The 26,099-nt window shown below is 42.9% G+C and overlaps 1 protein-coding gene across 9 annotated transcripts in view; it reads left to right on the forward strand.

Moving 5' to 3' along the window:
* The first annotated feature begins 550 nt into the window (after positions 1-550).
* MYO1B (myosin IB) overlaps positions 551-26,099 on the forward strand; it is a 107,361-nt gene continuing 81,812 nt past the window's right edge. For 8 of the 9 annotated variants that reach the window (XM_039728561.1, XM_039728566.1, XM_039728565.1 and 5 more), the window contains exons 1-2: positions 691-788; positions 15,811-15,951. In XM_039728561.1, coding sequence (XP_039584495.1) covers positions 15,817-15,951 — 135 coding nt within the window. In that variant the 5' untranslated portion in view covers positions 691-788; positions 15,811-15,816. Of the gene's footprint in view, positions 622-690; positions 789-15,810; positions 15,952-26,099 lie in introns of those variants that run through there. The other variant, XM_039728562.1, reaches the window with a different exon arrangement.

Genomic DNA, 26,099 nt, shown 5'->3' on the forward strand with positions numbered 1-26,099 from the left:
TCTTCTCACTGTTATCTAGCCAATATAGGTTTAGCTTGGGGTTGAATGGAAGCGTATTGGTGTTTAAAAACAGCCCAGCTTGGGAAAAGCCTGCTTGCAAACACGAGCCGGTAATAAAATGTGCTAATTGGTTTCTTAGGAAAAAAGCACCAGCAGTGAAACTTTTCACACGGGGTATTTCGCCAGGAAGTGTGTCAGTGTAACATAACAGACCCACATTCTCCATCTCATCTGTGAATGGGGAGTTTTCACGGGGGTGGGGAGCAACCTCAGCCCCAGAAACACAATATGAGCCCTTTAGGGCTTTTTCTTCCCCCCCCCCCCCCCGCCTCTTTTCACACAATAGGGCAGCCGCTCTCCATTGCTGACGGCTCCTGCTCTTATCAGGGGCAGGATTGGGCAGATAAACTATGTTAAGTCAAAGCTTGCTGTAAACACTTTCGGGCGCTTACAGCTGAGGAACCACTGAAAACACTACTGCAGAAACCGACTGGGGGAGATGTTTGGGTTTCGCACCAAAACAAGCCAATTTCTCTTTTCACTTCTGACGGCTTAAGGCGGGGGTGCAAGAAATGAGCTGGACAACCGCAGAGCGGGCAGGTCTGGAGCGCGGGACACCAGGTGAGCAGGGCGGGGGTTCGGTGCAGCCCTGGGGAGCTGGGTGCAGCCCCGGGGCTCGGGGGGGGCCGGGGCTGAGCCCCGCTCGCTCGGCTCCGGCTGCTCGGCAGGGCAGCGTCCGCCGGCGGCTCGGGGCGGGAGGCGGCGGGCAGCGCCCTTCGGCGGCAGAGGTACAGCTCCCCCCGGGACTCCCTTTGTTCCGCGGCACCGGGGCTCCCAGCCCGCCGGGGATGGGGATGGGGACGGGGTGGTGCGGCGGCTGGGCGCCGGCTCTGCTGTGAGGAGCGGGCGGCGGTGCCGGGTGCGGTGCCGAGCACGGCAGCCCCTTCCCCGCGCACAGCTGCGGCTGCGGGACGCCCTGCGTGCGCTGCGGCCGGCGCGGAGCTCTGGTGGGCGGCAGCGGGGCTGGGACAGCTTCATTCAGGCAGGAACGCGGTGCGCACACACGCAGGGACCGTCCGGGGCTCGCTCCTTCAAATATGAGAGTGTGCTTGTGTGTGTGTGCGTGCTCCTTCTGGGAAGAGAGCGTGGCATCTCTTTCTTCTTGTCTAAAATAATTACCCCGTGCGCGCGGCTTTCCCGAGTGCAGAAGAACGGGCTCGGCTGCGGGGCTGGGGGGAGCCGTGGGAAGAGCGCTGGGAACTTGGAGCAGGATGATGGATTCTGCCATCGCTTGCAGAGGAGACTTGAGGAAGGGCTTTCCAGGGCAGGGTCATTGTCCCAGAGAACTTCCCTGAGGGGACGGGTTGGTGTAGCCTCCCAGGGAAGACCGGCTGTCTGCGCCCATGGAGGCTGTCGGGATTCGGTGTGGGACATCTGCTGCCGCCGTTTTGGGAAGGGCATCCCTTTGTTCCTCCGAGTGGCCAGGCTCCCCGCTGGAAACAATGGCCTTCCTAGCAGAGCCAGGGGGAGCGGGGCAGTCACCAATGGTCCGGCGCTCCCTTCCTTGCCCACGGTGGCTCTGTGCTCACGCGTCCGCGCTCGCACGTGCTGCTTGCTTTTTTCCAGTAATTCAAAGCGTTGAAATTTCACGCCGTGTCATTACATCGGTTGCTATGTGTTTAGTCCGGACCACTATTCTAAGGGACAAACGTAAGAGTAACGAAACAAAAGCTAACTACTCTTAATATTTATGTCAGAGAAACTATTTAAAAGAGATCCAGATTGGAAATGGCCACTGGCATAAAGGTCAGGTAAAACTCCTGACTTGGCGATTTTTGTGTGGAATCGTGAGCCTTCCATATCCGTCTGTCCTATTGTTAATTGTGAATTAAGGCTGGCAACAAGCTGCCCATCCTTCCCTGCATGAATCATCACTTTGTCCAAGCCCTATGTCAAAAACAAGGCTTTCCCCAAAAGTGTGCAGTGTTAGAGAACAGAAATAGTCCAACCCATCTGTTAAAGTTAACTTCAGTCCTTGGCTGCTTTTAAGCATATGAAAGGTAAAGACATTCTTCTCATGTGCTTTTATTTCCAGTTGTCCCGGGCCCGAGTTTAAGAATGTCTTCAATTTAGTGCTTAAAGCAATGTGCTGCCTGTGGCTTAATTTTGTGTGAAGGTGTGAGGGTTGGAGCGTTCCCATTCTTCCTAAAGTAACATAAAGTGGTCACAGCTTGTGTTGGCTTGTAGCAGTTACTGGCGTTATAGGTTGCCACAAGTTGCTCCATATCCTTAGTATCCTTAGGATGTTTCTGAAACACCTTTGTGGTGTTGGATATCTAAAAGGATTCTGGCTCCTTATGAGCACCATGGACAGATTGAGTGCTCAGCAAAGGGAAGGACTCATAAAAGCATCTTAAATCACAGAAGCTTGTCTTTTTACTGTTTTTTTTTGTGTTGTAGGTTTTTTGGTTTTTTGGTAGGAGACCTTGGCTTGTCTTTTTACTGTTTTTTTTTTTTTGTGTTGTAGGTTGTTTTTTGGGTTTTTTTTGTAGGAGACCTTATTAAATCACACCTGTGGGGAGGAACTCTGTGTGGAACTGATGCCAGAGGCCGGCAGGTTAGCTCTGTTGTGTTAGCCCATTCAGGCATTGTGCAAGACTCATGTAATTGCTTTTAGAAGGGCAAATGTGCATTGCAAGCCTACTAGTGCTTCTGGGGGAAGGGAAAATAAAAGTCTGGCAAATGAGGAGAGGAAGTGGGAGAGAGCAATTGGAAACATAAGCAAAGTCATTAATTTTTCCCACTGTGCACTCTTAAGAAACTGCTGGCAACATACTGGAGATACTCTGCCTCATGGAAGTGTGAGGGACTTGCTTCACATGATTCTCTGAGATCATCTGGTTTCCCTGAGCTCTGTGGGAACAGAAATTCCTCACGCTGGAGTCTGATCTCATCTTCCTTCGGCAGCAGTAGTAGCAGCGGCTTGGGAATTGGAGAGGAAGGTGAAGAAAGTGCCAGTGGGACGGTTTGGAGAAAAGCTCAGTTCTGGTGTAGGCCAAGCTGGACACTGCTCCCTCCTTTCATTTGCCTTGTGTGGTCAGAGCTGGGACAAATGCTGACATGCCCACCAAAGTTCAGTGCCCTTTCAGACTGCTGAGCTTATTTAGCACAGCTCGTGCACCAGGGCGTCCTTTAAATCTCACCCTGTATTTCATTCATCTTTTTTTACTATACTGAGGAACAGCAAACTGAAGTGGAAAGTGGTGACTTGAGTGACTGTATGCATCAAGCTTGGGGAATTTCCTGAGTTTGAAAGACAGAAATAAAAGGGTTTTTCCCTCCCTTATAGCTGTGTAGTCTGTTAAATTCTCAGAGCCTTCTAAGTAGCCTCTTCTGTTTGTTGTGGGACTACTGGCAAAAAATTTAGGAAGATTGAAGTAGCAATGACCAGCCCTGGAGTCTGTAACTTGATCTACAGCTTTTTCTCTTCAACTGGGAAAGGAAGTAACAGCTCTTGTTACACCCTTATGTAACCTCTCCATTCATAACCTCCAAAAAAGAAGGAAACCAGAGCTGGATTTCTGGTGTATAAGCTAACATCAAGGCATGCTTTGTCATAAAGAAACAGTGAAGAATAACATTAATTTTCTTCTGTTTTGCAGTTCCCAGAATGGAAAAAAAAGCCCCAAAATCCACAACCTTACCAAAAGTTAAACATTTTAATTTCGTGCTGATAGGATAGTGGAAATCTCTGCGACTCTTTGTCATATGCTGTGAAGTAGCTGTTAAAGAGGATACTGAAACTACACAGAGAGTGTTTTTGTGGGTCTTCTCTGGTGTGTTTGAGCATTAATCTCAAAACATTCATCCTTTGTAGTTGTGCCACAGTTTGCTTGTGGTTTGGGAAAATTTTGGTCTTTTGGTGTTTATTACTCCAGAATTTTGGTTCTGAACAGTGTGGAGACCAGGATCTCTCTCTTGTTTTTTTTTTGCTTTATTTTGTTTGGTTTGGTTTTTTGTTTCCTGATACTGGCATAGCTTTTAAAGTAAACTACAGAAAGTTAATCCTTTTGCCTCTCCCAATTCCATTTTACTGGGAAATTTCCCATTTGGTATCACCAAGGAAACTTGTATCCATTTCTTGATATATATTTTAAGCCTGATAGCGAAGTCACCGTGGTGATGAGAAAGTTTCAGTGAGAAAGACTAGTCCTTAAAAATACACGCTCAGAGGCAAAGAAAATTATCAAGTCCCCTTTCCAGATGCAAACAGGTTGGGGAATTCTTCTATGCAGACAGTAAAGCAGTAGTAATGGACCCCAGAGGCCAGAAAAACATCTTTTTTTTCAGTGCTCCAGGTTTTGGGAGGAAAACAATTGGGAAGCGGTCTCCAGCCTGAGTGACCACATTTAACATTTCAGCAAACGAGCTGAAGGCTCAGGAAAGGAATCCGGACTCCCAAGGAGTAAGGGCTAGAAATGTTTACTGTCGCTAAGATTTTCTGTCATTTTCAGGGGTGGGGAGTGATAATTGCCTTGTCTCTGGCTTTGTGAAGTGCTACCTTGGAATTGCTTCTTCAGTGTGGATTTACTGGTTAACTTTTCCTTGTTCTCCCTTGGAGAGGCAGAAACCCTTCCAAGGGTCTTGAATTGGCAGAAATCTTTATGTTGTTGGGCAGGAGGACCATGAGAGCAAAAGAAAGCAGGAGGAAAGTAAGAGCCTATATCAAGGAGAAAAAGAGGAATAGATTCTGAGTAACAGAAGGGTTGGTAGGTGTTGTACTATCAGAAGTGTTTCTTATAGAGTTCTTTATTTTCTAAATGAAGGCAGAAAGGAAAGACTCATTTTTCCCCACTGTAAGCAAAACCAGTTTTTAAAAGCGTGTGACCGCAGCCTGGTCAACAGTGGTACAAGTTTCCTGGGCTCACAAATATGCTTTGTATGTAAGCCCTCTTGCTGTTTGCTTTATGCTTCTTTGTCTGTAATATTCTATAATTTTCAAAGCTTGTACACTCCAAAGTGCAACTGGGGTTACTTTGCATCGCAATAAGAGTACAAATATAAAATTACAAATAAGAATAATTAAACTGTAGGCTTTACTACAATGGAAAGAAAAACAGGTAGCAAGCTGTGATATCCTGAAATGTTTTGTCACATCCTGAAAAGTTTCTACTCTTTTATATGCATTTTGTCTATGGAGTCTGTTCTCCTGTTGTCTACAAGAGTGTACTGGCGTTTGAAGATCTCTGAAATCCTGGGCCTTAAGGTAACCCCCAGTTTTTGTGCACAATGGAGCATATGCAGTGTCCTGACACTGTGCTGAAATCCTTGCCAGTAATCTTTGAGAACCTGCACCTCAGAAATGAGGAAACTGCTGGGTGATGAAGGGTTGAATTCTGTATCTTGGGAAAGCACAAGCAAAGGAAGCTATTCTTACTCTGTGTTTTAATGCCTTTGTGTTAAAACAATTTGAAGCACAGTTAAGGGTATCCTTTTAGATCAGAGGTGTGCTTAAAGTCCTTACTGCATAAGGGCTCAGAGGATGGAACTTAGTGAGAAGCCAGCCCTGCTTTCAGGAGAGCTGTTAAAGGGAGTGAGTTGCTATTAATCCTCTCCACTGTTTCTCTATGGCAGCAAATAAACAACTTAACATAGAGACACTGATGAAGAGATAAAGACATGCCATTTTTTCTGTTACTCTGAAAACCAGTTTACGTTTACTATCCACTTAATAGCTTGGCTAGAGCTTCATGTTTGAGAGCTGAGAAGAAAGTTTCTAGCAGAGCTCATGCTTACCTGATGTGATTGAAGGGGTACCTGGGATGTCTAACTTCCAGCAAAAATAACAGCTGCTCTCCCTTTTCATCAAGAGATGCTTGGAGACAGGGCAGCAGAAAGGTGGCAGAGGTTGAAAGGCAGATTATTTTTGGGAATAGTTAAAGCTACAAGATAAACACGTGGTTGCTGGAGTGTCTGGAGAACCTTCCTAACTTTTACATGTGTGAGTAGGTCTGTGACTGATGGAGCACTTGAGGTTTGTTGTGCAGAGCAAGCTAGGGTAGTGCAAATTCCCTGTGAACCTTTGGAGAAGGAAAAAGTGTCGTGGAGGGGGTGAAAATGAATCCCTCTCTCTTTGAAGGAATATTCCTGGTAGTGATGAGGAAATATTGCTGTCATGATGTACCAGGAATCCTCCATACATCCTGCTTGGTCAAGATAGGCTCAGATAGGAGATGGAGCAGAAAAGGGTGATTGGGATGGTCAAGGGGGATGGAAAAGCCACTGAGAGGGAAATGGGCAGTAGTGGCTATGCATTGTATGGAATTAAGTCCATTGAAATGAACCTCTGTCAATACTTCCCTGTGAGGGAGAAAACATATTTAAATTTAAAACCAAACCCAAACCCCAGCGCTGTTAGCAAAAGCAAGAAGCAGCTATTAGCTGATCAGGAATAAATTTAGTCTGTGAATAAGGCACACCATAAGGGCTGTTTCTCATGGAGAAGGCTGAAAACTGGCTCTCTGGAGCAGTGCAGTGTAGTCGTGGCTGTGGGATGCAGTGGTCTGGAGCACACAGGACAGAGCTTCGATTGCCATTGTTCAGCTCACAGGCTGTCAGAGTTAAAAGGGCTCTGGAGATCACCTCCAGTGATCAAAGAGTGCAGGGCTCTGTTGAAACAAAGTTCACGCCAGGAGAAACCCTGGAAAATCTTTTGGCAAGCAAGGGCAGAGCTGGAGCTCCTTGTGCCTTATAACATTTCTGGAACACACGGAGCTTGCCTGTATCTCGTGTGAATAGAACCTTTTGCTTCCTAAAATCTGCCAGCTGATAGTTCTCACTGAAACCCAGCGAGGGGAAACTTAGTAGCTGTGAGTGTGTGCTGAGTTTGCCTGCCACGGGACCGGCTGTTTTCCATCTGTGGAAGGGAGTTGCTTTCTATTGATGTTTTAAGAAGGTGTCCCTCTCTAAATCTGTGAAGTGTTCTATTTTATTTGGAAAAATCTCTGTTTATCGTGCTAGTTGTTAATAAAAACACTGTCTGCTGGCTTTTAACTTCAGGGACATCTGGGCAAGAGTGATTACCGTGTGGTGAAATGCAACTTCATGAACTGCTCCCATTGTCTGAAATATCTCTTGTACAATACACAGGAAGAGCTGGAGATGGCTGGATTTAGAAATTGATGACTTTTATCCTCTAATTCCAGGTGTCTATCTGAAAATTACTGTTGAGGATGAAAACGACAAAATAGTGGATACAGGTCAACTGCTTGAGATGACCAAACCTGTCTTAGTACATGTAATTTATTTAAGCTTTACCTTCCCCTAGTTTTTTTTAATCTTAGGTTTGGGGAAATAATGTTTCCTCTTCCCTGCAACACTTGCATCCAAATTATTTAATTCTCTGCCTTTATTAAAAAATAGCAGTGTCTTGCTGGACAGAAATTGATGTGCAGAATAGACAGTGATGGCAAGTGGTGGAGTGAAACCTTGCACTACTCTTTTACCTTGGCAGCTACCCCTGAGAGAAATGGGACTGGTCGGGTCTGACTTCCTGAAGGTTTTTCTTTTGTGATGTGATTGACTTGCAAAGAAGTAATAATTTCCACTTGAGTCTTTTTCTGCAGCTAGGGAATTTTGCAGAGCAATTTTTCTGCTCTGTGGTACTTAATGAGGGGTTTGTTCTCCTCGCAGGCCATGTCTCTGACGAAATGCTTGTGCTCAGATATCCTCTCCTGCCTGCTTTTGTGTGCAAAATCAGCTCTTCTGCTGTCCTTTACTCTGTCCTTTTGAATGAAATTCAACACAAGACATGTCTGAGACAGTAGATGCATAGACCAAGAGATGTACAGCTGGCATGACTTGTCTTATTTTCATGAAATACCAGGCTAAAAACATTCCAAACTTTATTTACAAATATTTCAAGGACCTCATCAGTGAGGTTTTCAAGAGGGGAGATTGCAATGGGATAGAATAAGACCTTTGGGGTGGTATTTGGGCGACTTCTTTTCCTCCTGTTTTAGATGGAAAAGGACAGGGAAATTTTTGCTTTTCCCAGACGTTTACTGCTTGGAAGACAACATGGGTGCATGGAAACTGTGAAACCTGTGAGTGCCAACTGCTCTAGGGGTGATGCTCAGTTATTGTGGCTGATTGATGCTGGGTAGATCCAGGCACCAATGCCTCTTCTGGGATCTGGATTTCCTGAAGCTCTTGAATAGGTTTGTGCTCATCTGTGTTCGGTTTTAAGCCTGGTTCAGTGACTGCTGTGACGATGTTCTGTGGCTGCTTTTCCTTCTGCTGTTGGCAGCTGAGCGCAGCTGTAGTGTTACCTGCCCTGTTTTTTCGTTTTCTGCGTATCTTCAGGGCTTATCACCGACTGCTTAACAGGCAACAAAGCATTTGAGCAGAAGATTAGCGTGTACTCTGGTATTTTAACCCTGTAGTATTTAGGATATCTGCTAGCACCTACCTTACCAACGATGTAAATGTGTGTTTTCTCCAGTTGCTCCACCTTGAGCAGCTCTTTTGCCTGTGTCAGGGGTGTGTGGTTTCCGTGCTGACTGCAGGAAAGCAAGGCTTGCTTTCTGCCCATGTGCTTGTGTGGAAGAGAAAATAAAAATCCTATTTTGGTCGGAGATCTTGATTACAGCTCTGATTGCTGGATTGCTCCCGAGGGACTGAAACCTCAGGTGAAAGAAGTGATCTGACTTTGTGAGGGCTGATTGACTGTGAAAGTGTTTTGTGGGGATTTGCTGCTGAGAGCGCTTTTGAACCCAAGCTCTGGTGAGGTGGCAAGCTGCTGGTGTGTGACATACAGCAAACAAAGAAGATCCCCTAATATAAATAAACACCACCTTGTTTATTGTGCCCCTGTTCTGCAAATGTAACCTTTGGATTGGGCAGGATCCCCCAAAATTGGCAGAAAACTTTAAGCGGCAGCTTGAAAGATTCAGCTAATCAGTTTAAAAGGGCACCCACTGCTTAGTGGAGTTTGGCTGTCCTGTAGTGAAAGATTTTTTGGGTTTTTTCTTAGAGAAATGAGGGTGTTTTCCATGTGTCCATATCCCTTACTGACAACGTTTTCATAGTTGTGTTGTCCAAACGCTGTCAGTCTGAAATCTAGTCCTTGGTTTAGGGGGAGAAGGCAGGACCTTTGACAACTTTTGGCTTTGCAGTCACATTTTGTTTCTTATTTTGAAAAAGATTCAAGGAAACCTTCTGGTGCATACACCTTAGCAAGGTGTATGTGCCAGGAATTGACCTCCTTTGTTACTGAATATTTTATCCCTTTCTGTAGATGTGGACCTGGAATGATTATAAAACTCTGTGGCTGGGCAATGACTAAGAAAAGCCTAAATATAAGAAACCACCATGGATCCTGTTTCTGCTGAACTCAGTGGGAATTTAACCAGAATTTTGGACTGTAAATAGCCTTGGTAGTGAAGACCTATTTCTAGATGCATTGAAAACATCCAAGGTGTTTTCCCCATTAAACTAATTAAAGAAAAAAAAAAAAAGGGAAAAAAGGCTCCAGAATAACCATTTACATAAAATGCCACTTCACACCTATAATCTTTGAAGCCTGTCAATATAATCCAGAAATGTAAAGGAATATTTTAAGGGTAAAAATGGAGTAGCAGACATTGACTGTATTTTCACAGCTGCTAAAGAAGAGTGCCTTAGCAACGTTGAAAGACCCAAATGTTTTTTGCAAAACGTGGTGTGACTGTACGACTGACCCAGATGAGTTAAAGCAAGGCAGAAAGTTGACTTAGGAAATAGATCAGCCCCAGAGTGCGATTACTGGTGCCAGTTATTGTGTTGTGGTTGCAAAATAATTATCAGAAGTAATTTGAAGACATGTTCTGCTGGGACTGTGAAGTAGGAATAATAGAATAGATATACCCCATGGTCTCATAGAGCAGGTAATATCCATGCTAATGTTATTCAAACCACTGGGAAAAAAATAACAAAGTAGCCGTAGAGAAATGCAAACACAGCCCCCTCAGGCAGCTGAAATAGTTGGTTTTGGTTTTTTTAAGGAAGAGAAAGAGGGCAAAGCTGTGTCTTCTGCATACATGGCTCATGTGATTTTGGTTTTGTGGTAAGGTACTGTGCACCTTTTTGGTGATACCAGAGTTGTTCATAGTCTCATCATAATGTGAACAGAAGCATGAGAGAGGCTTCTCTCACTTTAGGGGGAGGTTACTGCTTAGTGTGGGTTGTAACCAAGCTGTAAATAAATGTAAAAATAAAAGAGAAAACACTCTACCCCTACACCAAAACAAAAACCCTGAAACCCCCGAACAAGCCCCAAAGAACTTCAGCAACAACTAAACCTCTCACTTCTGTGTTTATGAAGAACCTGAGTCCTGGTAACAAAGGAAGTTTCATCCACTGTTTTATGTCAGGAGGTGATGATGTCCCAACAAACAGTTTGTACATGTCCTAATGCAGTCTAATTATCCCACTATCGGTTTTTCTAAACTGCAGTTAAGTCTCCATTGTTAAACTATTAAAAGATGATATTGCCTCAGTGGTTGCAAATGTTTGTTCAGCAGTACCTTAAGTGGCCTGATTCTTTCTTGAAAATTACCCAATCTTTAGATAAATGCGTGGTGTTTGGTAGCAGAGGCCAGTGGAGCATTCGTTTCTCCTGTGGAATTCTCTGGTCAGATCTTCTGTCATCTAAATTGCAGTCACTGGTGCGAAACTGCCCTAATCTGATGTTGCTGAAGGGCTGTTCCCATTTAGCTGATGCTGAATGCAAACATTCCTGCGGTCCCAGTACAAATACACCCCGTAATGCCGCATTTTACATTTGTAATTCACCAGAGCTGGTGGTTGTTAAGTGCTCAAGGAATCCAGTACACGTGTGTGCTGTTCGGTGCCCACGGAAATTTAAGAGAGGTTGCACAAGGCTTCAAATAACAGCTCTTGTTTGGAGGGTAAGATGTGAGGAACATGAGCTAATTCAAAAGCTCTGAATTATAAACATTTCCAGTTTGGAAAACTGATTTGTGCAGTAGGACTGTGAGAAAGGAAGGAATTCAGAAGCTATTCAGACACTGGCGAAACCAAAAGCAAAGATGGAGAGTCAGAGGAAGCCTTTTAGTTCTTTGAGTGCTTTTACTGGTGTTGTGATATCCATTAACATTCCTTCCTGAAATTCGTCTGTCACGTTCCTCAAGCCCATTTTCTTGCAGGAAAAACAGTGGGCTGCAACATCGAGCTGTTTTCTGCATTCTCTTTTCCACAGGACGTGGATGTGTCAGAGCAGCAATTGAGAGCAGTCACAGCTGGCAAGGAGGGTGCAGGTGTTCCTGGCAGAGCAGATGGGAGGGATCTGGAGGGAAAGCAGGGGTTTCCTTTGGATGATATCAACATTTTTTCACACATGCTAATGTCGGGAAATGCAGCTCTGAGTGAAAAGGGCATTGTAACAGTTCAGCTGCAGAGTCTGCCTCAGTTTGCCTGGTGAAGCAGCACAGGGTGTTTCCAATGAACTTCCACCTTTGGGGCATCAGCCAGAGGCTGGTGAGACACAAGGTTTGCTGGCCAGCAGAACGGGATAAATTTAAATCCTGCTTCTTGCTAAATTGGTGCTTAGGCTTGTCATGAGCAGCAGCACGAGATGATGGTTGCAGCTTCTTTTGGTTTTGTTTTGTTCAGGTAATGACATTGTGTCCCTGGCTGCTTTTGGCAGCAGTGGCCTGTCAATGTCCCCACCTTGTGTGGGCTGATTGCTCCCTGACAGAGAAAACAGGGAAGGGGTGGGCAAGCATAATTACAGCCTAACAGGGGCTCAGGATCAGACCTGGAACATGAAATCAGTTTGAACTGCACTATTGCATTACTGATGTTGTGCATTGTCCCTGTTAAGACTTGGAAAAAGGGGGTTGTCTTCTACAGCGAGCTGGTTGTAGTGAAACCAAGGGCTTGTGGCGTTTTGGTTTGTTTTTAAATAACCAGAGCTTGAAGCATATGTGAGTACATCTGTGTCAGTTTTGATGGTAGGGAAATTGTCCTCTTGCTACAATGCCTGGAAAGAAAAATAAAACCAAGGCACCTCTGCAGCCAGTGATAGTTCCAGTGCACCAAACTCTGAAGTGTGAGCTAAGGACTGCACAGCTGTAGGAAGCTGCTGACAATTGTTGCTGTTCTGCTCTTGGAGGGTGATGTGGAAAACCTGGGACAATTCCATAAGGTCCTGTATGCCAATAACAGGGCATTACTTAATTTCCCCTGTGGAGAATGTGTGCATTTAATTGTACAAGGCTTTGGGGGTTTTGCCTATTCTCTGCATTCTCTTCTATTTATAGCTGTCATTAACTCTTTTTCCAGAATGGCCAATGATAGGGTTGCTGAGGCTGTGGGATGCTGTGATTTTTAATTTGCCATCCTTGTGGCCAAGAGAGGCAAGAAGGTTTTAGATGCAACTGAAAATCTAAATTTTATCCCAATCCCAGGCACTGCAAGCAGTGGATACAACGGTCTGTGTTTTAAAAGGCGCCGTGTGGCGTGGGAGTGTGTGGATAAAAGCATTTTAAAGACACAGCCTGCCCAGCACTTCTCCTCCCAAACATGTTGTCCAACATAACACAGATCAAACTGTGAAGGATTACTGAATTGACTTTTAAAATATTTTTCTGAGAATGGAAACATGTTGCAAATGTTCTCACTCCATTGAATTTAAGGCTTCGATATGAGACCGAGGGGAGGAAGAAGAGATTTGATAACTGCCTACAGAAAAAGGAGATATTTTGGAATGCTGCTGATCTTTCCTTTAGGGACAAGAAGGGTAAATTTGGGAGAAGCCTCAAGTGGTAAGTGGGTATGGGTGAGACCAGAGAATGTTGAAGGAAGAATCTGATCCTCCTGATCTCTTAGGCGCTGGGAGCAGGTTCTGGTCCCATCCCTCTCTGGTTCTTGTAAATGGTTCTGGAGTAGCATTCATCTTTTTAAAGGTGTGTGAATACATCCAAAGTAGAAGCCACTTACTTTTATGTTTGCCACTGCTTCCCAAACTGTGGTGAGCACGCTGTCAGCTGTGCTGATGGGAAATATTAACAGCTGCAAGGCATCTTTGAGTGTATGGCAAATACTTGGACATGGATTTGGATTGCATTTTTGAGCTTTTTCTGAAGTTTAGCCATGTAATGTTGCAAGGGCTTGATTATTTATTTTTTCTGTGTAGTGTGCTGATTTTTGACGTTTTTTATAAAGCTACTTCTAAAATTAGCATTTGGTATTTTGAAAGTGCTATATATTGATCTTCTACTACATTCTTCTAGTAGATTAATTTTGGTTATTAAGTCCTATTTAATTAATTAATATATGTTTAAACATTGTTGGTTTCTTTTAGCAGTGCTTTTCCCCCTGCTTTTTACCTCAGATAGACAACCAAATTATCCCACAGGCTGGATTTTCCTTTGTTAGCTAAACCAGAGCAGGGATTAAGATTGGATTCCACCAAAGCAAAGGCCAACAACGCTGCTATGGCAGAATACTCTTGGATCACACATAAGTTTTAATGCATTTTTGCAAAGGCTAGGCTATTGAAAATGGCTTTGAGCAATCAGTGTTAAATAAGTTGTTTCAGCCTGTTCAGTTTTTTCATCATTTGGGTTTCTAGTATTTTCTAGCTCGCAAAATGAGGAAAAATATTTTAGTCATAGAATGCTGTAAATTATTGTGGAAAAAACCAAGCTGAAAATTAACCTTTGACCATAAAATGGAACTTTTCCAATATATTGATAAGTCACATCTGTATACAACTTTCTGATCCAGCTTATAATAATAGACAGTGTCTTCCTGCCCCTCTTCTGCAAAACATGGCACTGAATTTGGCAATACATGGATGTTTTTGATGGGTTTGGCTGCTCTTGCTCTTGAAATTCCCAAGCAGTGATGCATGAAGTATGGTAGGTGGTATGTAATTTCACAATGGTAATTGAGGTATTGTACTTAGAACTTAAATTTTAGGTTTAAATTGCCCTTATTAGGATTTTGTGTTGGCTTTTTTTATATATTTGGCCACAAACCCATTATTTAATAAGTTCCATACTTGAGAAGGGCTTTATTTTTTCAGCCTTCAAAAGTTACTTGAGCATTAGTTGATGTATGGGAAGTAATTAGGTCACTGAAACATGATTGGTAGTTTAAAGAATTTGTCTTAATGGGATGCAGAAGTCGAAGTGATACCTCTGAAAAGATTCTATGAATGTTTAAAATTTTTTTGGTGATTCAGAGAGGAGAGCTTTTAAGAATAAAAGTATCTTTCTCTACAAAAATATTTGTCCAGTGTTTCTGTTTAAAATAAATGCTCTTTTGTTTGTTTAGCAGAGTTGACTCAGCTTTGGTTGGTTACCATAGTTCAGCACTGTGAATTTCTAGTAATTCCCATGTGAATTTCTAGTGATTCCCAGGCTTGGTTCAGGTTTTGGGGATCTTTTTGTATCGCTTTGTTAGCTGCCTGTGGAGCTGTGCTTCTCTTTGTTGAATTTGGAAAAACATCAAGCAAGATTTAAGTCTTGATCTAAAATCCCTCAAATGTCACTCACTGATGAAAAACATAAATAACTTTTAGTGAAGTAGTGGCTGCAGGGAGAGATAAAAGACTTTGCTTGTTTTAAATTAGTGATCTCATGGAAAGGTACTATGGCAAGGTAGCCCTGGTTATATGAGGTAATAGCTGCTCAATGGCCTTTTGGGAAACAAGAAAAAATATTTAGGATTAAAATATGCAGCAGTGGTAGAGGGACCAAGGGCAGCCTGCTACATTCTGTAGCTGGGAGGTGACAGCTGACTGGTGAAGCTGAGCTGCTCTTTTGTGTGGCTGTAGCTGGTCCTTGGTTTGTGTGGTCAGCAAAGCTGTTCTCTCACCTCTGGCTGTGAATCCGTCCATTTTTCAGCCTCCTCGTGGAAGCTGAAAGCTGTAACTGTGTGCCCAGCGTTCTTGAGGAGCTCAGTAATCTCCAGCACTTGGATTGGAGGAGTAAAAGGCTGGGAGGATCAAATAAGTGCCAAGTTTTGGCCTGACCTTGACTCCTTTGTCTAAATGACTTCCTTTATCAGACTTGCTTACTTTGTTTTGTTTGATCCTAGTCCCCTGTTCAAGCCCAGCTTCTGGCTTTTGCCACTCTGGTTAGATTGGTGCAGTGTCTCCACTTGTCAGCTGGGTTGTTGCTGCCCTGTGAAAATGTTCTCTCCAACAACAAAATTACCAGTAAATGAAGTAATTTGGTAGCTTCATGTAGCCAGTACCAGCACTGTACTGGAATATAGGCACTTCAGAGCCCAGGCTTCATGAACTAAGAACAAGTAGTGTGGGTTTTGTCTCTGAGTGGGTTCACTGAGTTGATTTCCAGTGGAGTTGGAGAAATGCAAGTAAGGGTGAAAAAGAAAACTCAGATTAGGGTTATTGACAAACCCTAGTTTGGAGATCCTGATGAAGCCTTTGATAAAACACAGGCTTACATGCACTTGAACATTGTGTTGAAATCATCCAAATACTGCGGTTGTGATGCCCTCTGGAATCTTTATTCCTGTTTCTAGGAGTTTAATGTTTAATGTACAGTGGACCAGAAGGCATTGTTGACTATTAGAAGCTAAATTTTGGAATCATGTGGACTACCTGGGTAGATGCAATGCCTTTGAGAATGTTCCTTGGAAACATAATTTTAATGTAGTGTTCTTTCAGCTTTTATTCCTGAAGTCGTGTTACTAGATAATGCCAGTGAATAATTAGAATAACCTTGAGCTAACCTTTGCTGCCTGTTTTATTCTTGTTTCTTTTGTTTTTCCCAGGACAAAATGGCCAAAATGGAGGTCAAGACATCGCTTTTAGATGACATGATTGGGGTGGGAGATATGGTTCTTTTAGAGCCACTTAATGAAGATTCCTTCATCAATAACCTGAAGAAGCGCTTTGATCACAATGAAGTTTATGTGAGTATATGTTAAGAAATAACATCCTATGGGGAGCTATGCTGTCATTCTCAAGATGTGTGTTTATTTATAAGGATACACACAGACTGAGTGCCTGAACATTATCTATTGTATTAGGGATGTTTTAAACCTTACTTGTGCTGTAGTCTTTCCTGTACTGCATTCTTTGCATTTGATCTTCCCCATCTGGGATATTTTTCCTTTTTCTTTTTCCCTATTACACGACATGGGAGACCTCTGATTTTCATAAAGAACAGTTCCAGAACTGCTGCTGGCAGTAACTTTGATACTGCTGTTGTCAGAGGGCATTGCAGTTATAAATAATTCATTTACAGGGAAGGCACTTCCAGGATGTTAGAGGGGGCTGAAGCAGAAACAATACATGCTCAGAATATGCTAAGGGTAACTTAAATATTGCCTGCTATCTTTGATTTGCAAAAGGGTTGTGTTTATTATAATGGTTGATTTCAAACTAAATACAATGAGCTTGGATATATGTGGAAGTAATCAAAGTCTTCAGGCATATTAATCTCTGAGTGATGATCAGCAGGAGAGATGTGAACTGGCAGTTGAAACACAGGCAGGAATGAAGAAGCAAATGGTGATTCCAGTTAAGCCTTTCATTTCCTGCTTCATCTCTTTGTTCCACTTTTGCTAAAATGTGCACGGTATTGTATCTGTTTTTTTGCTTAGGGTGTGTGAACTTAATGGTTTGGAGAGACTTTCCAAGGCAGCTGAAGAGTCTAAATATTTTAGCCAAAGTATATCTGTGATCAGCAGGCAATTGTGTCTGCAGCTTACTCAAATCAAATAGGTGTTCTGTACCTAATTATAATTTAGCCTTCTTCTGCTTTTTAATTTTTGGTGTGATTATATTTTTCATTCTTGCTGAGCATTTGAACCATGATGGTTTCATTATACTGGAGATTGGAAAGGAGAAGGTATGGGAAAATCTGTGCTGTTTGCTTCTTCTATCCCTTAGTTATAGTCTGTGATTTTCTACCTCTGCTATTCATTGTCTGACACATCTTTCTTCTTAAACAATTTTCTTGCTTAACCAGACCTGCTTCCTTTTCTGGACGCTTAAGGTTTGTAATACACAGTTGCTCCAAACTGCTGTTGTATAATCTCCACCAATGTGCTCCTTCAGGTTGTATTGACCTTTAAGTTAAACAATAAAATTTGATTAAGAAAAGACTCTCAGTATCCATGAAAAGCTTGTTGAAGAAGAAACCAAAATGATGTGTATTTGTGGAAATTTTTTTCCCTTGATGGTTAAAAAAAATTAACCTTTTTGTCTTTAAACTTCTGTTATACCTTTGAGAGTTACATTTGCAAAACTTTGTGTCTTGAATTTTCCTTGTTCCTTGAAGATGGGTTCTGTTCCCTATGGATAACCCTTGGATGTTGATACAGACAAATAGATATCAGGCTTCTCTTGTCTGCTCTTTTATCTTGTTTCTGGCAAATCCTTCATTGTCAATAACTGCAGTGGCTGCCTCATCTGGGATTCAGAGGGTTTTTTTTCCAGTCAGTGGCTTGTATTCTTAACATATTCCACATCAGTTTAGGACTTCTCTTGTCTGCTCTTTTATCTTGTTTCTGGCAAATCCTTCATTGTCAATAACAGCAGTGGCTGCCTCTTCTGGGATTCAGAGGTTTTTTTCCAGTCAGTGGCTTGTATGCTTAACATATTCCACATCAGTTTGGGGTTAATACTCTATTCCTAGTGCCTATGGTACCAGGGGATGATTCTGAATCATCTAATTTAATTTAACTCAAGAAAATATGAAGGAAAAGGAAGGAGAGCTGTTTGCCTGAGATTAAAGGAGGCAGTAGCACCCAGCCCAATCTTTGGGTCACATTTGAAAGTTTTATTTAAAGTATTTAAGATGCAAATTTGTTTTGGGAGGGCACCCTGGACTTTGCAGTTTCTTATAAAGGATTGCTATAAATCTTATGGGAGTGGATTTCTCAAGGAGGGTTTTGGTTTCTTTTTTTTTTTTCCTGCCAACTACTATGGATTTTCCTGTCAACTACTATGGATTGCCTTTAATTACATGTTTCTGCTTAATTCAGACTAGTTTGTTTTTTCTGGAAAGAAATGGGATGTTTTCCTTGAAAGAAACAGAATGGAACACCCAGCAAATGGATGTTGTGTTTTGTTATTATCTGCTGTCATGAGCTAGCTGGCATTGTGTGTTCAAACACACATTTCTTTGAGATGGTGATATTGAAGCATGTGTTTCCCTCAGTTTCTGATTCTGCTGCACCTGGCACTGATGTGCAATGTAATTATCTCTATTATGTGCTTTGGTAGGTGATACCAGGTGCCACTTTTCCCTAGCAATGTAGGATCCTTTGGCTTGCAGGTGTGAAAGTCTGTTTTTTCAAGGTCTTACAGGCTCTGTGTGTGAAACCACAATATGAAGGCCAAATGTCACAGATCTTTGCGAATATAAAAACATTCACTACATACAATGGTGGACGAAAAGAGATGCTCATGCCTGTGCCACATGCTGCTACCAAGTATGCAAGTTACTTGGCTTGTGATGCTGCATGGCTTTATTTACCAAATCACTTGAGGAATATTGTTTCCTCTCCATATCAGCTGAGTTTTGCTGCCTTGCAAATTTTCATGCCTCTGTTGCGTATTTTAGGGAATTTGTAAAACAGTAACAGTTGGAATGGTGCTCACTGTAACAACCACATTAATTTTCAAGTACAAGCTCTTCTCTACCTTCTCCTTGCTGCCGCCACTCATGGCAACTACACTTTGCATTTCTGGTTTTAGACTCTGGTGGGGACAATGCAGCCTCTGTTACAACTAGAAGTAGGGCTTCTTTTGCCATGTAAAATCTGTAGTTTGCATCCTGGGGAAACCAAATTGCACTATTGAAGAGCTGCTGCTGGTGCTTAACCAAGACTGCAGATTTTTACTCCTCCAACAAGCTGTATAGAGAAATTGACCTCTCAGGATCCTTTCAGAGGGCAGTAGGAATGGATTTGTCCTTTAATAAGTCAGCTGTGGGCTTAAGTTCAGCCCTCATGTCAGTATTCCACTGCAGGCACTGCCAGAAGTTGTGTCCAAGTTTAAAGGACAAAGTCAAGCTGCAGCAAACCAGACTTACCCAACATGGTTTTCTAAACTGTTTCCTGCAGAGTGAAGGCTCTGTCTGTGCTGCATATGTTAGTTTTAAAAGGGAGTTGCAGTTGTAACCTTCAAAAGGATTTGTTGTGAGGAATGAGACCTGTAACATGGATAGCTTTGAAGATGCTGTGAGGTTGGCCAGATGCTGCATGATGGTGTTAGCCAGTCTTGGTAGGTAAATTCACTAAGGGGACTTAGAGGAGAGATGGGCACAAGCTTTTTAGTAAAGCCTGTTGTGACCGGATGAAGAATATTGGTGTTAAACTCAGAGGGTAGGTTTAGACTAGATAATAAACAAGAAATTTTCTTTATGATGTGGATAGTAAAACACTGTAACAGGCTATCCGGAGAGGTGGTAGTTGCCTCATCCCTGGAAACATTCAGGGTCACCATGGAGATGGATTCTGAGCAACCTGATCTGGTTGGAGATGTCCCTGCTCATTGGAGAGAGGATTGATTGGACTACAGACCTTTAAATATTCCTTCCAACCCAAACTCTTCTGTGATTCTGTGAAATGTGAGAGTCAGATCAAGCTATCAGTGAACAATGCCAAACCTCTCCCCTCCCCACAGCCAAGGATGACAAGATAGTTTGGCTCATTCCACTAGAAGATTTTTTGCCTTTTCTAGTCCCTCTCACAGTTTTTTTGTTTGATGCTGAATGTTTGATGTTGGAGATCCTAGTGCCAGCTCCATCTGCCCCTTTGAAACTCTAGATCTTCTCCACAAGAGCTCCCTTTGCAAAAGCATTTAGATCTGGATCCCCTGATGGTCCTTTTGTATCATCCCAGGCACGTTCACTGTAAGCCCTTCAAGAACATTGACAAAGTTTCATGCCATGGTGCAAACAGGGCAATGAGCTCCCTCCTAAGGGTGGGGGAGCAGACTGTGGCCTGATTACCTGTTGTTCAATTTTATGTGTATTTGGTGGAAAGTTTAATAGACTTGGGTGTTGTGTTACATACTAGAGCGCAAAGCTGGAGGCTGTGCCTATAAAAATAAGCATGAAGGCTGGTGGAGCTGGAGTTAGGCCAAATATTCTACTAAAGACCATCAGATTCTGCAGTAATCTCATGCTGAGTGGCTTTGGGAGGGGGAGGTTTTGTTGGGTAACATACATGTGTTAATTGGAAATGGGAATCTTAGAGTTTAGTCATGTCTGGAAATGTCTGAGGTATGTCTGACCAAGAAAAATCTCATTAGAAAGCTGAATTGTTTATTATATTGTTTTTGCAACTCTTAAACTTTATATTGATAAAATTTGCATTGCTGTTCCACAAAAGCTCTTTTCTGTAACTGTTGGTAACAAAAGCCCGTGGGAGTCTTTCGTTAACTTTACGAAGTAAAATGTGGCTCATGGGCAATGCATTAGCAAGTAGGAAAGAATCCCACAATGTTGATTATTTGAAGGTTTCAGGGAGCAGTTTGTGTGGTTAAAATGGGTGACCTGCAGACCACATGGAAAACTTTAAATACATTCATAAAATTCAGTTGGTGTGTGATTGATGAATTTTTGACTTGTTCTGTTGAACTCCGTCTCTTAAGCTTTGTTTTTTTTCCTAAGTTGGCTGAAATATGTTCACCAAATCCAATTCAGCAATTATTTTTCCTTTGCAGTTTGGGATGCTGACAAATGGGAGGAGGCATCTGTCTATATGTGCATTTACAGTGACTCATGAATGGTAGAGATTTTGCATAAAATGTAGTATTTGTATTGGTCTGAAACTTATTTTTATGCTGGGTTTGTTGCTTTGTGAGATATGTGGAAGTGTCAAGGGAGGTGTGAGGAGTCTGGAGGGGAGTGGAGCTGCGTAGGCTCACAGGAGTCAGTCTTTAGAGGTCAGATGTGGCTTTATTCTGCTGCCCTGCACATTTTTCCCCACAGTTATGTTGTTTCTTGAAGTCTTCCCAAATTTGCAGAGGTCAACATTTTGTTCCTTACAAGAAAATGTTTGTTTGCTTTTTATTCTTACAACAAAACAGAATCCTTCTCTGATGTCAGCATTTAATTTGTATTTTCTGGTGCGTGGAGTTTGTGGGCTGCTTTGGGCAGCAGCAGTCTTATGTTACTGAACATTTGTTGTTTTATCACTGAAACATTAAATATTTGGCATTCCAGGGTAATAACTCTGTTTTATCTGTTTGAGGTACCATCCTTGTGGCTGCCTTCTTCTGGCAAGGCTTTTGTCGTGTGCATTTTTCGTGGACTGAGATGCTTCCTGTTGATCTTGATTCCTTTAAAATTTTAGGGTTAGCCTTTTTGGTTTTGACTTGCCTTGACTCCACTGTGTCTGTCTATACTATTGATTCATCTCATTTTCAGCTACCTTAGATTATTTAGGACTTCACTGAATTGCTGTCAAGCGCAGTAGCTTTGTTCCTGGTGCACTTGCACCTGGTATTCCAGATGCTACATTTGCAAGAACAGGAGAGAGAGAACAAGAATGAGACCAGTTGTCCTGGTCTGCATCAGCCTTCTGTAGCCAACCCATTGATGCTCTGAAGAAGAGTCTTGTGGTGTTGGGAAACACAAATGCAGCTTGCTGGGAAGGTCTGTGTGGTAGCAGTGACTGACTGTTGAAGTTCAATTTTATTCTCAGTTTCATTACCTCCTGATGCCAGCATGATCATATTCACCTTTAAAATGTTGTCCTTGGTTGGGTTTTGACGAGGGTTGTTGTCCCCTGTGGATTTTGGGTACGTCATAGCTGCGTGTGTGCTGGCTGGTGGCAGGACTCTGCTTTGCCGCTCCTGCAGCAACATGCATGAGAGTCTTTCCTCCTGCCAGATCTGACCCTGCTCTCTTGTACTTTCATGTGTTTACTTGTGTTTATCCAGCAAGTGCATCCTGGGCTGCTGGTCTCCCTTTGGGAGTTTGAGGAGTGGCAGGTGTGGTGGCTGTCCAGCCTCTTAAAGGCAGGGTGGTTTGAGAGCTGGATCAGAGCAGCCATCCATCTGCCTGTGATGGGAGCCCAGGGGACCTGACTTTCCTCCCATCTCCTTCTCTTCCTCCCTTGGGGAATCCCTATGTCAATTTGAGCAATTTTCCCATCAGTGCCTCAACAGTTTTGCCCTTTGAGGGAAGCTACTGAGTTGTAGTAATAATATTGTTGCAGCTGCCACAGGCTAGGACCTTGAAGCCTGCTGCTTCTTCAGATGTGAAGAAAGGCTTGTGTGCCCAAGGCACATCTTTTCTGTGATGGCTTGTGGCCTAAGAAGTATTCTGCCTCCCTGCAAATCTTGCTTTGCTTTGTTATCTAGATAAAAATCCCGTGGGTCCTCTGGCCCTCACATCAGCCTGCTCTGGCAAAACAAACTTTATAACTTGCCCAGAGTCAGGAGTAAAGATTTTCACAGCAGGTTGACTGCTTTTTACCTTGAAGTGCTTTGTGGGAGGAGAGTTATTTATCTCAAGGCAGTGCTTTGTTTCCTTTCCTTTTTGTGTGGCTCCCACGTTTCAGAGCCTCGTGTTTGAGGCACACTGTTTGTAGGGCTCCATGCAGTATTTGCATGAAGGAGTAAGAAAACACTAATAGGGATCAGAGAAAACTGAATGCATTTGGTGGGCTGTGTGTAGGGGTCTTCTCCTCCCCTACACACTCCTCCTTTTTTGCCTCTGATGTGATACTTTGAAAAAAGAGAGGAGAAAGTGTAGGAAGTGCCTCCAGTTACAGTGTTAGCTTTGCTTCAAAATACTGTGTATTTCTTCACTAAGGTGATGATGACATCTGGGGCATTTATTGATGGTTTCAGTGCATGTTATATGAAACCAAAACACTAAAGGAAGATTAATGAAAGACTGACAAATGAAGAAAGAGAAACAAAAGTGTCCAAGGGCTGTAAAAATATGGCTTTCACCCTGAAGAGCATAGGATAGCCTTGGCTGCAACAGGGCAGAAAGTTCTTCTCTCCTGCTACCTTTCATTCATACAGAAATAATGGAACATTTTGGAATTAATGCTCTCACTAATGTTTTCACCAGTGGTTTCTTGGCACGGACATAACCAATCTCCAGCTACTGTTTGCTTGTGAAAACAACTCTTTCTCTTTTGAAAAGTGGGCAAGCATTGATGTTTGGGGGTGTTTAAATACTGTCTTGAAAATTCCTCATGTCACCTTTGAGTTGGCTTCTTCATTGCTTATTTTTGGGTTTTGCTTGTATTTGTATCCTGTGTAGGGACTCTTTTTGTGTGTATAAATCATCCCAGTGTAGCCAGAGAGGAGACCAGCAGAGAGGATTAGTCTCCTCATTAATAACAGCACTGGAGTCTGTCATGATGATATTGAGGTCAGCAGCAATGTTCACTGAGCAGGGCAGAGATTTCTGTGCCCTCAAGGAGCTCAGAAGAGAAACCCGATCACCTGCGCTCATGCATCCACTTCGCGTACTCGCTCCGACTTGCAGCGTGGGTGTCTTTCCCTGGCAAAAGATCTCTTACTTCAGGGCTTGGATCTCAAACAGCTTGCAGTGCAGTTAAGGGCTTGATCATGGCCAGTGCTGGCTGCCCACAGCTTGTCCAGGCTGCTGCTGCTTGCACAGTGGCTTGCAGGGTCAAGCCCATATTGAAGAACATTTTAGCAGTGTGGTTATCCTCTTTGACTTAGGTTGTCATTGTTTGCTCTGGGATGCAAATGTAGGCTTCTGCCTTTGTGTGACCTCTTTGAGCTTTGTTTCTTGAGTCATTATATCAGCCATTGATGTACTTTGTACAGGACTGTTATTTTGTCTCCTCACTTTGTTATTGTCCTTGATTGTTTTTCCTTTCTCATCCCTTAAGGACCTCATCCACTGCTCTTCTGGGTAGGTTTTTCTACAGCCTGTACTGTCCCATGCAGGTTTTACAAGGCTGCCTGCCCTGGTTAATAACTGCATTTAAGCACATAGAGTAGTTTACCAGGATTGGGGTTTTTTATCCTATTACAACATACAGACTTTATCCACTCTATTTCTGGGACTAAAATGCTGTTTCCAGGAAGGTGGGCTTGAGCAAGAGGGTTTTCATCATCATGGAGAATAGCCTGTGCTTGTTCAGAAATCCAGTGATGCATTTCTCTGCTCAAGCTCCCAGCTCACTGAAGCACAAGCAGTGTTGGCCCAGCATGCAGCTGCTCAGCTTGGATCACAGGTGGAGTTTGTTTTGTATGTGCTGCTGTGGAACAGTGCCACAAACCCTGGAGTGTTACAGGATGAGATCCATGTCTGTTTGTTTGTTTGTCTTTTTCAAGTACCCTGCCCGTCCCTCTCCACCAAGCAATACAAGCACCTCCGTGGCCATACGCAGGAATGGAGTAAATCAAAGCCCCAGAAACAGCAATGGGCTCAGGTGGTTTTGCTTTTAGTCTTGATGTTGCTCTCTTCCTTACTCTTTTCAAACATTGTCTCTTGCAACTTTGTGCTTCCCGCCTGAAAAAAAGCAATAGACCACAGACACAGTGCATTTAGCTATTTTGTTATGGGCAAGCACAATGTAAAATGAATTTGAGCTCAGAACATGATTGTTCAAATAATAGGTGATATTTTAATACAGTACTGATCTAGCTGGTAACACTTATTAAAATGGGAAATTTCATTATAGAGTAAAGTTGTAGTTTTAAATTTGCCCGGCTCTGTTGGAGGTTGAGACAGCTCAAAACACTTAGAACATGTAAGTACAGGCTTCCTCTGCCTTCTCCTTGGCCTCAGCTGTTCTGAACATGCAGTAGCACACGTGCTTATGAGTTGGCAAGATCCAGAACTGGATCAGGCAAATACAGTAAGTCAGACAAATACAAAGGAAAATGAGTATTATATTTGAAAAATTATTTTCATGTGTCACATGAAAAAAAACCCAGAAAACCAAAACACAGCCCTCCCCAACCACAATGAAAACAGTGCTGGGCAAGGCTTGGTTTTGGATTAATTCCAATAAAACCTAGTCACACTTTTCTTTGATCCTTTGTCTCCCATTTCAATGAATTGTTTTGGTGGCATGATCTGAAACTCTTCAAAGATCTAGGAACCAAATAATGATTTGAGCACAGCCATTACAAAAGGAATGTGCATTATATATATCTGGAGTATTAAAATCGGTCTGCATAAATAGAAGAATCCAAACTAGCAATCTTATTTTACTAAAATTTGTTTCCTATTTCTGTGCTCCAAAGTTTAACAAATTAAATAAATAGAATTAGTGGGAATTAGTGCACTTGCCAGGTACATTTGCACTTGGGGCATTTTACAGCAGGACTGACTTGTGTGCAGCAGCAATTTCTCTGGGCTGTTACAGGCTGCAAGAAGTAAGAAGCAGAAGGTTTGTTTTTAGCAGAGTTGACAAAAAGGATGTAGGCTACAATTCCAAAAGGCTTGCAACAAATCTGTGTAGATGTTTAATGATTTTAACCTCTGCAGAAGGTTGCTTTGCAGAGATTGCCACAGATCCAGAAAAGCTTTTAAGGATACAGAGCAGGCTTTTACGACAGCCCCAGCTGGACACCTTCTGTGCTGCTGCCTCAGCTGGTGTCAGTCGTGTTCCCTGGCTTCTGCAGATGCAATCTCCTCTCTTCTGGCCCTTGGGGCATTGCAAGTCTAACTTTGACAGGAGGAAAAGCAACTTTATTAATATACTGTATACAGGGTGTGGAATATTCTCCCGTTAGTTGCACTAGTGCTCTTCTAAAGGATGCCCTTCTTGGGTTGACCTGCACTGCCTCTATCCTGTGTATCAGATTCCACTGTGCACCCTGGTGCAAACCTGGGCTCACTGAAAGGTTTCTGCAGCCTCTCAGCTGGAAATGTCCAGTTTTATAGTTTCCCTAGCCTTTGACTGGGAAGAGGCTGCTGCTTGTACGTTTCTCACAACAGCAAGAGCCTTGTTGTCATCTTGCTATATAAGGCTTTTTCTTAAGCCTGTCTGCTTGGGTGAGAAAGACTCAGAAAGCCTTGCATGGTCCCTGTAAACTTGAAGTAGCATTAATATCGTGCCCCAAGTGGTTGCATTGGCCTCCAGTCCTAGGGGGA

This window comes from Passer montanus, unplaced genomic scaffold (genome assembly GCF_014805655.1).
Source record: "Passer montanus isolate IOZ18808 unplaced genomic scaffold, ASM1480565v1 scaffold66, whole genome shotgun sequence".
NCBI classification, from domain to species: Eukaryota; Metazoa; Chordata; class Aves; order Passeriformes; family Passeridae; genus Passer; species Passer montanus.